Source organism: Pocillopora verrucosa, chromosome 11 (assembly GCF_036669915.1).
Source record: "Pocillopora verrucosa isolate sample1 chromosome 11, ASM3666991v2, whole genome shotgun sequence".
Lineage (NCBI taxonomy): Eukaryota > Metazoa > Cnidaria > Anthozoa > Scleractinia > Pocilloporidae > Pocillopora > Pocillopora verrucosa.
In genome coordinates this window covers 5,277,332-5,291,163 of record NC_089322.1, presented here as the reverse complement: position 1 = coordinate 5,291,163, position 13,832 = coordinate 5,277,332, and the positions used below count along the sequence as shown (strand labels likewise).

General features: G+C 40.3%; 1 protein-coding gene across 3 annotated transcripts; it reads left to right on the top strand.

Annotated features, from left to right (window-relative positions):
* The first annotated feature begins 271 nt into the window (after positions 1 to 271).
* LOC131795259 (protein enabled homolog) lies at positions 272 to 11,620 on the top strand. 3 transcript variants are annotated; one of them, XM_066158545.1, is made up of 5 exons: positions 272 to 390; positions 9,115 to 9,155; positions 10,408 to 10,465; positions 10,560 to 10,877; positions 11,480 to 11,620. In XM_066158545.1, the coding sequence occupies exons 3-5, from the start codon at positions 10,451 to 10,453 to the stop codon at positions 11,600 to 11,602; spliced, it is 456 nt and encodes a 151-aa protein (XP_066014642.1). In that variant the 5' UTR covers positions 272 to 390; positions 9,115 to 9,155; positions 10,408 to 10,450; the 3' UTR covers positions 11,603 to 11,620. The 3 variants fall into 3 exon arrangements, with proteins under 3 accessions (XP_066014642.1, XP_066014643.1, XP_066014644.1); XM_066158546.1 differs by having other exon boundaries at positions 9,115 to 9,192; XM_066158547.1 differs by lacking the exon at positions 9,115 to 9,155 and having other exon boundaries at positions 281 to 390.
* The last annotated feature ends 2,212 nt before the right edge of the window (positions 11,621 to 13,832 follow it).

Here is a 13,832-nt window from a genome sequence, read left to right as displayed (position 1 = left end):
GGAAAAAAGAAGTCTTCTTGTTCATGAAAACTTTTTAAGCAGCGCTATAACACCACGTTTCCACTGAAACTTTCTTCCATGTTGGACATTGAAATATCCTATCCTATCGAGTCCTCTTTTTAGATCATCTACTCCCTTATTCTTTATCTCTTATCTTTAGGAGGAGGAAACTCAAGGCCACTTGATCTTGACCTTTAGTTATTAAAATCGGATCCTTGCATTTGCGCAAAGAGTTCTGGGATCGCCACGGGCAAACATTGCAACTCGCTATAAATGACGTGTGGCGTAAGGTTCTTTTGACGTCCAAAAAAGCGATTTTTGCGAGAGATTATGGCTTTTTCGCCGCAGTTTTATTATACATGGATAAAGATATGTTAATTCGAGGGAAGGGTAAGTTTTTGTTGGAATTACCACGAAATATGTCATAAAAAACACCGAAACACGTTTCTCCTTGCGCAAGGGCTATTGAGAAATCATCATCGCGTAATGGTCTTGGAAAGTAAGCCAGGAATCTCTAGGAAATAACTCATTTAGGCCTTTTCAGTGGTATTTATATATGTACAGCCTGTTGTCATGCTTGTTAACGTATTTAATGAACAAATCACGACGTTTGAAAATATACCTCCTTTAAGAAGAGAAGTCGTTGTCCACTGAGATGGAAATTATTTTTAGCGAGCTGCTGCTCTCTGAAAGGATGAAATAAGCGATGAAAAACATGAGGAAATCCCTCGTTCAAGCGATACTTTGTTTGAGAAAAATCCAAAGGTCTCTGAGCCGCAACTTTTCTTCTCGAACTCCTTGAAGGATCTTGTCAGGAAAGGCAAGATCACGGGAATCCCGGCAGAAACTGTGGACATATCATCGGTTGTGCATCGCTCCTTGAGGGGCCAATTTGTATCATTCATCGTCATAGAAGAAAGTATTCAGTTTTGAGCCGATTATTAATGCTGATTCGTTAGCATTCATCACAACAAAGAAGCAGTATAGATGATTCAGCACTTTAATGTACCGCAATAGTTAATGCACGCCATTTCAATCTCCTGCTGCCTCAAGTTAGCTCTTCTAGCGCCCTTTTGTATTACCTGTCATATTACGTCATACCACGCGCTCCCATCGGACCTGTGGGAAAAAACGTGGTATCGGACCCGCCATTTTGATTTCGCCCATGTTGTCATGTAGTAGCTGTTGCGTTATTGAATAAAGAGTTTAAATGGAAAAATTGTGACATGGATGTCGGAAGTGGGATAGATTTACACCAATAGAGGAATTCTCACCGCTAGAACAACCAAGAAAACCGGTACGTACGATTTTACAGTGTTTACTACAAAGTCCTGTCTTATCGTGCAATTTAGCCAAAAATGAGCGACTTGGTTGGGTTTGAAGTACCAAAAATGGACTGGACCCCTGGCCCAGATTTATTAACTAGATTCAAGAGATTCCGCCAAAAGTGTGAACTGCTACTTGATGGACCGTTAAAAGCTCGAGACGGCACTCAAAAATGCAAATATGTGCTACTATGGTCAGGCGATTACGGAATAGACTTATTTAACACTTGGTCGCTAACCGAAGACCAACAAAAAGACCTGAAAGAATACTGGAAAAGATTCGAAGACCATGTTAAACCACAAGCAAACCATATCTTGAACAGATATTATCTACGAGGTCTGAAACAGAATAATCGTCCCCTAGCCACCTTCCTGACTGAAGCAAGGCTACTCATACAGAGCTCAGGTTACCCACCTGACTTACATGACGAACTCATGCGTGACACATTAGTTTTCGGCACCGATTCGGAAGAGGTCAGACGAAAATGCATTGCCCGCGGTAATGAATTAACCTTTGCAAGGGCAAAAGAAATTGCACGAACTGATGAGGCTACCCAGATGCAATTAAAAGCAATGAGTGACACTACAAACCCAAAGCAAGAAGAAGGGGAAGTCAATGCAATCAGCAGAGGAAACAAGCCCAGAAACCAGCCCCACCAAAGGTACACCAGTGGTAGAGGAAACAGACGACGTGACAACAACCTAAGACAGTGCTACAGATGTGGAGACACACCACACACCAAAGACCAGCAGTGCTAAGCCACTGGAGTAGAATGCTTCAACTGCAACAAACGCGGTCATTTTAGCAAAGTTTGCAAGTCTAAAACAAGGTCAGATGTGATGACCCTACAAAAAGAACAACCTGATGGTGTAACAAGTGAATGCACAAGCTACGACAAAGTCTTCCTGGGAACACTAGAAGCCCGAGACAGCCCCAGTACCTCAATGATCGCAAGCATTGAACAAAAAGAAAAACAACGCACCAAAGTCATGACTGAAATACAAGTCACGGTAGACCCCCATGATACACACCTGATACCTATTATCTGCAAGGTCGACACTGGTGCAGAAGTTAATGTCATCTCCAAAGACGACTATGACAGACTCAACCGCAGTTCCCAGCAGATACCCCTTGGCCCAACACACCACAGGATTACTGCGTATGGAGGCCACGCCATCAAGACCCTTGGAACCTGTCCACTATACGTCCATCAAAATGGCAGCATTAAAGAAGTCGTTTTCAATGTTACTGACGTACCAGGACCTACAATGCTTGGCTGTAAAACCTGCGAGGAACTTGAGCTGGTAAAATTTAATTGCAGCCTAGAAACCTCCAAAGAAGACAAAGAGACCCGCCTTAAAGAACACAGACCATGCAAACCGCACCAAAGGACCAGCAGATACCCTAGCCGTCTAGACACTGAAACATACCCCCCACTGGACAGGATAACCTTCTTCAACAACTTCGGAGACTGCTTTGAAGGCCTGGGAACCTTCAATATGAAACCTTATCACATCACCCTAGACTCCAATGCTGAACCTGTCATCCACGCACCACGTACCGTACCAGTACACCTTCGAGACATGTTTAGAAAGGAAATCAACACCATGGTAGAACTTGGAGTGCTCATACCCGTAAGCGAACCCACAGACTGGGTTAATAGCATCGTCCTCTCTGAAACAACCAACGGCAAAGGAGAAGTCACCAAAATCAGAGTCTGCCTCGATCCACGTGACCTAAATAAGGCAATAAAACGCGAACACTACTACACCAAAACAATTGATGAGGTAGTCACACAGCTTAGTGGTGCCAAATTCTTTAGTGTAGTTGATGCCAAAAAGGGCTACTGGCATGTACGAAGCCAGCTCCTACCTGACTACTTTCAACACCCCGTTCGGGAGATACCGTTTCACCCGGCTCCCCTTTGGCCTTATTGTATCACAAGATGTGTTCCAGAAACACTTAGATTCAGCACTGGAGGGCCTGAAAGGAGTCACCGGCATTGCAGACGATACATTCATATACGGAGCTACAGAGGAAGAGCACGATGCGAACATGGTAAACCTCATGATCAGATCCAAGGAAAGGGGAATCAAATTCAACAAAGACAAAGTACAGCTCAAATGTCAGGAAGTCAGCTTTTTCGGCCACAAATGGACCCAGGATGGAATCAAACCAGATGACAGTAAGATATCTGCAATCCAGAAGATGACCCCACCTGAGAACCGCAAAGACCTCCAAAGCTTCTTAGGCCTCGTAAACTACCTTACAAGATACTCAGGGCGATTGGCTAGCCTCACAGCACCACTGCGAGAACTTACCAAGAAGGACACCGCATATGTATGGGGACCTGAACACGACGACTCATTCAACCAAGTCAAACAGGAAATCACATCAATGGGATTCCTCAGATACTTTGACCCAAACATCGAGTCTGTCATTCAAACTGACGCTTCCCAGAAGGGAGTAGGCGCCGTCCTTTTGCAGCAGGGGCAACCTGTATGCTATGCCTCCAAAGCACTTACAGACACAGAAAAAAACTACAGCAACATTGAGAGAGAAACACTTGGTGTAGTATGGGGCCTAGAGAGATTTAACTACTACATTTTTGGGAAGCACTGTACAGTAAACACTGACCATAAACCTCTTGAGGCGATTTTCAAGAAGCGACTGTCCAGTTGCCCACCTAGATTACAGAGGTTCTTGATGAGAGCCCTGAAATACGACGTTACGGTCAACTACGTAAAAGGTCCTGATGTACCAATAGCCGACGCTCTCTCAAGAGTCAGCCCCCAGCCTACCCCTAGTAGCAGTCAACTTTCAGAGATATATGTCCACCACGTCACACAACATCTCCCTGCAACTCCAACAAAGCTACAACAGATCCGTGACGAAACAGGGAGGGATCCTGTGTTGTCTCTGTTAAAAGAAATGGTCTTTGAAGGATGGCCACAGAAAAGAGAAGAGTGCCCCCAACTGCTACATGGCTATTGGAATTTCAGAGAAGAGCTGACCATCGAGGACGGCTTAGTACTAAAAGGAGACCGCATCGTGATACCTCCTACTCTCAGACCTGAAATCCTGAACATCATACACCAAGGCCACCTAGGGCAAGAGAAATGCCTTTTACGAGCACGTACATCCGTTTTCTGGCCTGGAATTACAAAGGAAATCATCAACCAAGTTAACCAGTGCGAACCCTGCCAGAAATACCAAAATAAAGCAAGGAAAGAGCCAATACTACAGCCAGAACCGCCACACCGACCATGGGAAAGACTCAGTTCGGACTTGTTCGAATTTAGAGGGCAGCAATACCTCCTGTTGACAGATCAATACAGCAGATTTCCTGTCATCAGGAGACTAACAAGCACCACGTCATCTGCAGTTATCAACCATCTGAAGAGCATCTTTGCAGAACACGGCATCCCTACGCAGTTGACGACCGACAACGGACCGCAGTACAGTTCGGCAGAATTCAAGCATTTTATGAACGTCTACGGGGTAGAACACATTACTAGCTCCCCCCTATACCCCCAATCCAACGGGTTTGCTGAGCGAATGGTCCAGACCGTGGAAAACATTCTCCAAAAGTGCGATGAAAATAAAGAGGACCCGTACCTTGCTCTCCTATCATACCGGGCCACTCCCTTGGATCACCAGCTGAAATCCCCAGCAGAACTGCTCACCAACAGAAAATTTAAAACTAGATTACCAGCATGCCATAGAGTCCTCCTCAACCACTCTCACCATGAGGTCATGAAAAGTAAGCTCATAGCCCGTCAGGAGAAACAAGCCCACTATTACAACCAGCATTCAGGACCACCCAAAAAGCCATTCGAAGCTGACCAACCCATCCGCACGTACAACCACCACTCACAAACCTGGGAACCTGGCATTATTGTAAAACCCGCCAAACAGCCAAGATCTTACATCATCAGATCCAGCAGTACAGGTACCACCTATCGAAGAACACGGGCCCAACTGAAACCAGACACAACTGCAGTGAGGGGAACACAATGCCAGCGGGTGGAAACCCCAGTATACCAAGGTTCTGAGATACCTCAGCAGACAACTAGTCTTGCCCCAGTCAGTCACACACAGACATCGCACAAAAACGGTGCAGCCCCCAGACCAGGATCTGGCGAAACAGTGCCGCTGAACAACATCCCCCAGGGACCCTCAGACATAGCTGGAGGATATGTGACCAGATCTGGGAGGACTGTGACACCTGCACAAAGGCTGGATCTATAACAGTAGAGACACTAAAGAATAGACTTATAAGTATAAGCACAGGAGGGATATCCTTTCAACCAGTATTGTAATGTTCTGGAGATATGATAAGTTCCATTTTTTTTTTGTCGTTATTATTATTATTACATCGGTAGAAAGGGGGATGTCATATTACGTCATACCACGCGCTCCCATCGGACCTGTGGGAAAAAACGTGGTATCGGACCCGCCATTTTGATTTCGCCCATGTTGTCATGTAGTAGCTGTTGCGTTATTGAATAAAGAGTTTAAATGGAAAAATTGTGACATTACCAAGCCACGAAAAACGCCTGAAGTAGACTTAAGACACGTACAAACAACTGGAACGGCTTAGTTGAGTTATTCCTTGGCGATTTATAGTTATGTTTTCAAAATGTCGAGACCATTACGCAACGTCAAATCCACAATAAATAAACCTTGCGCATGGAGACAAGGTAATCGGTAGATTTTACTACAAATTACATGGATTTTCAACCAAAACTTACGCCTCCCTTGTATCAGCGTTATCCAAATCCATTTCTGATAAAAGAGCGACGAAAAAGCGAAAATCTCTCGCTAAAATCGTTTTTTTGGACGTTGGAACAAACGTTCGCCACACATTTCCTTCTAGTGAGTTGCAATGTTTGCCCCGTGGCGATCCCAGAAATTTGTGCGTAAACACAAGGATCCGATTACTGGCAACTCTTATGAGAATATCGTTAAGATTTCCTCGCTCGAAGTTTGAGAATTTAATGGGCTATCCTTGATGCCTTTTGGGACACTTCGGATTGGTGAAAGATTAAGATTCTGGTTGCGTTTTCTAGTGCGAATTATTAGCGAAATTTTCTTCGATACGATGGAAAGCTTAGGAAGACGAAAATTTTATATTGCTTCGTGGCTTCCCTTATTGGTTTGGAGTGCTCTGTTGATCGAAGTTGTGCTTTTCTGTCAGAACTAGTGCAGTAAGGTAAAGTTTCGGTTGCATTTTATGCTAGTATTTTTGTTAAATTTAAATATTATAACCATTCTTCAAGGATCGCGTTTCAAGTTTAGGGCTCAATACTGTAGATTTCATGTGGCTGCATGATAAAGCGTAGGTCGAGTAACTACTAACCTGGATTCATTGAATCCTTCGGTGTCGAGGGCTGATTTTTTTTATTTTGCTCGGGACTTGCAAAACTAAATGCTACATAATTAAAAAACAGGACAGATCTCGGTGTTTCAATGACTAAAAATGTGTGATTTTCTTCCAGCCCCATAATAATTTTTATTATGTTACATGTAGCAATCTTGGTGTCTACACTGATGGCTATTATGGATACAGTGGAAGACATGTATTCATTGTAAATGTATGGGACCATGCAAATATTCAACCTCTGGCATGGTTGATGTCAAACATTGCATATCCTGGAAAGTTAACTCACAAACTGCTAACACACATGATGAAGATCTGGTCTCTTTTATAAAGGATAGGGTGCTCTCTCCCATGCTCTCCAGCAAGTAACAGTTGGGTTACAATGCATTAAATTGTTCTCTTTGCTCACTCAGAAGGGGACAGATTTGCAGCAAAATTACTCTTTACTTGATAATATGTGCTTTTCTATTTAAATCAGTGGCTGACATATGTCACTTTCTTTCTTTTGGTCTATTTAGAATAAAGCCTCTTGAACTAAATTATAAGGAATATGATAATAATATGAATGTTATATGTTACCACATTTTACATACTTTTTCAACTATGCATTACAAACATTAAAATGAAATAAATACTAATTCATGCACAAATGAATACTTAATTCAATATAGACCATTGCCTATTATTAGCAATTATTGCTTCTACATGTGTTAGCAAGAACTTGGTCTTGTTGGCATTCATTATGAGCATTTGGTGATCCATATATGAGTGGAGACACTCTCTGCAACTATCTTTGTGTAGAAAATACCAATCCTTTTACCCTTAATTTCATTCATACTGGAATGGATGAGAACCAGCTGCAAAGCAAAGTAAACAAAAGCAGCAATAAGGTGGTAAGCTCCATTGTAAACATTTTCTTGGCAAATTATGCACTGGTTATAAAAAGGTATATATTTTGCTTAATTTTTGTCCTTGGTGTAAACATCATTTTCCTGTAGTTTTGTCGATAATATGAATGAAAAATGCATTTTGAGCCAAGAAAGATAAAATTTAGCTCTTAGCCTAAGTTTTGATGAGATGATGTGTCACTATCAATTTGGCTTCTATTAAAACTAAAAGAATTAAACTAAGGATAAAAATAAACCACAGCATACCTATACTAAACCACAGCATACCTATACTAAACCCTCATTTTATTTGTATCAATATTGCTATTTTTTCTGGTGTTCACCCAATAGATTCAATACACTTACAGACAAAGATGGCACCTGTACATTTTACCATTACTCTTTGGCTACGGCACATGTAGAAAGCAATATTTCACAAAACAACAACATTATAATATGTAAGGTTTAAATTTTTCAGACCTTTACAGCTTGTTTTTATGTGTGGTTCCAGGATTTTCTTGCGCAAAGAGTTCTAGTACCAGTAGCCATGTTTTTTGGTATGGTGGTTTACAGTAACTGTTGTATGAAGTAACCCTCACCAATATTAATGTTGTGAACTTGTCACTGACAAAGAGCTAGTTCATGATTAGACATTGATCGTTTCATAGATTGCTATGCTCTACATTTATCATTGAAGTACTAAGTAACTCCTTCGCCATCAGAAGTTGCATTAAAGATTCTGTGTTAGAAATCACAGCACCGTACCCCAAAATCTAATGTTTTCCTTAGCACAGTTTCATTTTTTTAGCAAGGCAAAGTTAAAAATCAAACAAGACCACACTGACCTCCTCACAGAGACAACATTGCTATGTATAATGTTTATATAGTTAGTTACATAAAAGCTACTCTATTCAGTAATTCAGTGTCAATACTCTCCCTCATATCAGCTACAATTTTTAGCCAACTTGGGAAATAGTGGCCTAAAATGGACCCTTTTGGACATCCAAACTTTTAAATTTCCAAGGGAAGGGAATAAATGGCTGCCACACCGTCATTTTGGTCCCTCCCAGCTGCTTAAATGTTGTCCCTCCTTTCCACAATCTTACCAAAGCCCCCATATGTGTAGTAATAAAAACATTGAAGTGAAGTGTGCTATCTCAGCAAGAGATGATAATCATGCACACTTTTAAGTGAGTCATCCAAGGAGATGTTTGGTGAGGTATTACATTCTGTGCTCAAAATCTAGTTCACATAGATCTGGGAAAAAAGAATGGGGTGTAGCAGTCATTCAGGTCAGTTAATTGCTCCAAGCTTTAATTCAATACCACTGCTCATTTGGTTATCTTTCCTGCCAATACTCTTTCCAGTTATTTGGGTTTTCTTGGAAACTCTTCCCATTGAGAGGAAGCATGATATGTGTTTACAAATTAAAAGCAAAGAAAAGTTTGTTGTTTAGTCTTGTGATTTCTTGCTCTAAGAAGTGAGGTAAAATTGTTTGAATTTGTTTTTTCATTACAGCCACTTGAGTCTAAATGGAAAGAAAACACAGAAAAATGATGGTAAGGAACACATTGCTTGCACTATAAAGTATTGAAAGTAATTTGCAACTCTCCATATTTTTTATTTATAATTGACATGTTTTGCACAGGTGTTTTGTAATTAGTGGAGAAGTTAACTGTATTTCAAAACTCTAATCACTTTAAAGTGCAGTGAAAGCTATTTTATGGTTATAAAAGTATCAAAGGTAACCCTTCTGAGAACCTTCCTCAGTGTCTGTGTTATAGAGGTGTCCACTAAATACAGGTTAATTTATTAGGAAAAGTGGGAAGAATAGTATGCAACTGAAAATACGATTTTCGTCAAATTTCGCCGAAACATCCTAGGAATAATGTCAAAGGAAAATGTCTTGGGAAATTTTGATATTTGGAGAGTAAAGATTTCAATCGATCTGTTTGACGAGATCGTCTGTAACCCCGCCCACAATCTCCATAGCCTCCTCCCCCAAAGGAAGAGTTGTAAATATGCACTGAGACGCAAAAGTGATTTCACTCTCCCCCTATGTAAAACCGAGCGTTTGAAGAACAGTTTTATTTTTAGCCATGTCTATAAGATGTAGAAAATTTTTCTTATTCTCTCTTTTGTTATCATCAGTATTTGTAAATATCCCGTAATTCAGCCTATGGCTGCAATGGTGGTTAATAAAGTATCTCTCTTTAGAAATATTTATCCCGTGGCTTCCATTTACGCAACATGACTCGCACATTTTTAGTTATTCCAACTTTAGATGCCGGTATCTAGACAACCAATCAGAATATCAAAAAAGCCTATTGCACTTTTGTTGGCTGACGCCTTGTGAATAGGACTGCGCAGTCAATTAGCTCGTGCTGCAGCATCCCATACCCGATAAATTCAATAGAAGACCCTCCGGTCGTTTCACGCCTTAACGGATCCTGACACTTCTTTAAAAGAAAGTTGCTTGAAGTCTATTTTTATCGTAAATTAAATTTATGAAGCTTTCTTCTGATATATAGTTTGCTAGGATTTTAGTGAAAATAGCGCGCGAACGAATTTTTTTTTCCCGAAGGACACCCGCGAAGGTGGGAAGTAACCTTAAGCTTGTCTCATGCGATTAAGACGTACCGTATAAATCGGCCCTAACAACGAAAAATATACATGACTTTTATATATCGAAGTGAATACTCTGATGCACAGTGGCTTTAGCCACCGCGCATCCTCTTATGTTTTTCTTTATATATCTGGGAGCCGAGCAAACTGGTAACCACCCATATTCTCTCGTTCTCTTTAAAATAGGATTGTTGATCAATTTTCGCCGAGCTGGCTACCATGCCCTGAGATGGGGGACCACGTGGTGAGATAAACTAATTTTCTTCTCTGCTATCCAGAGAAGGTTTCTTATACTTTCAGAATAGAACAGAATTCTGGCTAACTTAATATCTCAACAGCATGTCATTAACATGGACTGGCTGGAACGAGAAATAGTTATGGAAGAGCAGCTGGAAAGAGGAAGAGAAGAACAAAGAGAAAGAGAGGAGCAAACGAAAAGAGAGGAACAAAGAAGGGGAGAAGAACGAATAAAGAGAGATGAACGAAGAAAAAGAGAAAGGGAATGGAAAGCGCAACAGGAGAGGGAAAAAAGGTTAGGAAGAAAAAGAGAGAGACGTCAAGAGATGAGAGGCGTGGAGTGGGAGAGAAGAAGAGTGGGTGTAGCGGCAAAGAAAGGGCCCGGAATGATATTGACAAGGGAAGAGATAAGAGAAGAGGTAAGTGTAAAACCAAGCATTAAGCAAGTGTTGATTGATTGTAAAACGTCCCATTTCAGTGGCATTTCTAACAAGTCACTCGGGGCTTCTTTCCAAGTGACTCTTAAATAATAAGATTACACACAGCACACGATTGTTGTGAATGTGAAGTGTTGTGTTTAATCTTATATATCTCGCTCAAATATCTAGAGGAAACACTTTGGTTGAAGGAGACAAATCTCACCGTTTTAATTTGATAATTATGGCAACATCAAAATCTTGTGAAAGATAGTAGGAGAAAACATTGTAGGAACGATCAAAATTCTAATACAGGTATTTCATGAAGATGAATAATAAAATGTATACACGACTGTTGGTGTGGCTGGTGCCAAAAGATTCCTTTTTGTCTAACCTTGACCCAAAAGGTGTTACCGTTTGAGTCTGAGGTGAGGTTAGATGATGCTCACTTGAGGCAAAACTTTTAATTGGGACTTTGTTTTTTTCCTCTACTCAGAGAGATTAAAGTTCGAGGACATTTACCTGGAAAACTTCCCATCCCTATTATTTGGACTGCAACAACATTGTGCTTGTCTGTAATTTTCTCTGTTATATTTTTATTCTAGTTCGTTGTCACAAGTGTAGAGGGTTTGGCCACATACGTGCCCAATACCCGACGAGACGCGGCCCGGTTGTGCCTCACCATCAGCAAGAAAAGCAACCGGCAGATCAAGCAAAGGAAGCGATAGTGAATAACTATCATTTTTACGTCTCTCTTGACAAAGTAATTTTTCTCTAATAAGTTTAGTGAGCTATCTTACATTGCCAAGAGGTTTATTTTATTCTCTAATATTAATAGTCTATTTTTAAAAAACGTACACGTGAAAGCCACGCACAAACAAAATTATTTTTCCGACACATACCTCTACTTGAGTTATCCCTTTTAAAATTTTAAACCTATATATCTATGTCACTCGATGATTCCTCTTTTTTTAGAATATGAGAAATCATGATCTTGGAAAATTACTTTATTAGCGTTATAAATTTAATGTATTTTGTTTCTTTTTTATTATTAAGTGAGCTTAATGATCTTGTTTAGGACAGCCATAGTAGTACGTCAATGTGATCGGAAGACATTAAATATTTGGAAGAGAAACTTAAAACTTGTCCTTTGCTTACATAGATTTTTCTTTTGTTAAGCCCTACTAAGTGACTCTTGATGTCATGTCAAGTTCTCCTTTGGTTCCACAAGTAAACAGACAGCACGTTGGAATGAGATAATAGTAGTTCATCCCAAGTCACCAAGGGCTTCTTTTGCACTCGACCCTTCAATTATTCTGTTACAATGTTTTATCTTGCGGTGAATAGTACTCGTGGGCCTCTACGTAGATGTTCACTTTGCTTGTCAAGTAAAGATAAATCAGTAGTTTACTGTCAATATATGCACATGCATCTGTATATACAGCGATTTCTGGGAAAATTTCTCATTGCCTGAAAACATTTTTAGCGCTAACTTAAGTTAAATTCCAAGGGTGTGAGGAACATGCAGACCCTTCTCAACGATCAGAACATCACAGAGGTGAAACATAACACCAAAACTTACAGACTGATAAATATTTTATGGGGAAGGCTACATTCTCTTTTCCAGCAAAATAATCTCAGACTCAGTGATATTTGTCGAGTAATCCCCAGGCTTTATGCAGGGGATTCTACAGTGTGCCGGCTAAAATTACTGACTTCACCCGAGGGTTACCTTCCGACACCTACCCCCAACCCAAAATTCTTTTACGCGAATAAAGGGTTTCAATTCCAGCGATCTAACTTACAACTGCAGTATATCTGTTCATCCCTGTTTCCATGTTTTGAGTGTATTCGAAAATCAACACAATTTCACAGCTCGTACCCTGCACGTACAATACATCCCAACTTTACATATCCAATATTAACCCTATTTTCCATTTTTCATTGAATGTAGAAATTCTCGAGAAACGAAATAAATTCTGACAATTTATTCAGCAAGTAGAATATATCCTAACATGCCAAATCCAATCTTCACCTCAATTTCCCATTTTCTCAACTCTAGAAACTCGGGGTAAATTGTGACTATTCATCCTATTAGAGGATAATATCATAACTTATCTATATCCAATCTTTACCCCGATTTGTTTAATTAACTCTAGAAAAACGGGGTAAATCGTGACGATTCGAGTGGTAAATATCATGGCTTGCAATGTCCAATCTTTACCCTGATTTACCATTTGTTCAACGAATTCTAGATAAAACGGGATAAGTTCTATCAATTCATCACACAAGTGGAATATAACCTTAGTTGTGATGTCAAATCTTTCCCCCGATTTTCCTTTGTTTTAATGAATTATGCTCAACAGCCTCACGCTCATCTTTTTTATTCCACATCATGATTAATTGATATAACCACAAGAAGAACGAGAGGCACAACTTCACGATTCCCAATGAGCATCCAGATATCCTTTTAAGACCTTGACGAATTATGATCATTCTTGGAGCCAGAGTTCGGAGGAAGGTTTCTGTCGTTTTCCTCTTTAAGTTCAGTTGGTGTATTTTGTAGAAGGCCCAGGAATGCAAATTTGCCTCCGAGCAAAAAATGTTACACGCTACAAGTGTTGTGATCGACAAAGGGGAACACTTGGAAGATCATTTGGAAGATATTTAATAAATAATTGATAACTTTGCATCTCGTACCGTGTTGGATAACCGCGTTTCCGGTCTGCATAGTTATAAATAACACAATGTTACACTTCATGCGTGAAACCTTTTCATGCGGTTTGCTGCTCCGATTCACTCTATTTCAAACTGCGTCCAGCTGAGCATGAAAGTTCTACAGCTTAAGTTATGCCACTATACAAACGAGACCATCAAACGAAAAGGGAAATCAACCGATTTGCAAAAACAGTGTTAATAATAATTCGCCAAAATTAAGGTTTATTAAACTACTGAAAC

Coding starts and splice junctions, on each gene's coding strand:
- LOC131795259 (XM_066158545.1), top strand. Junction 10,878..11,479: donor GGGAAGAGATAAGAGAAGAG/GTAAGTGTAAAA, acceptor TTTTTATTCTAG/TTCGTTGTCACAAGTGTAGA.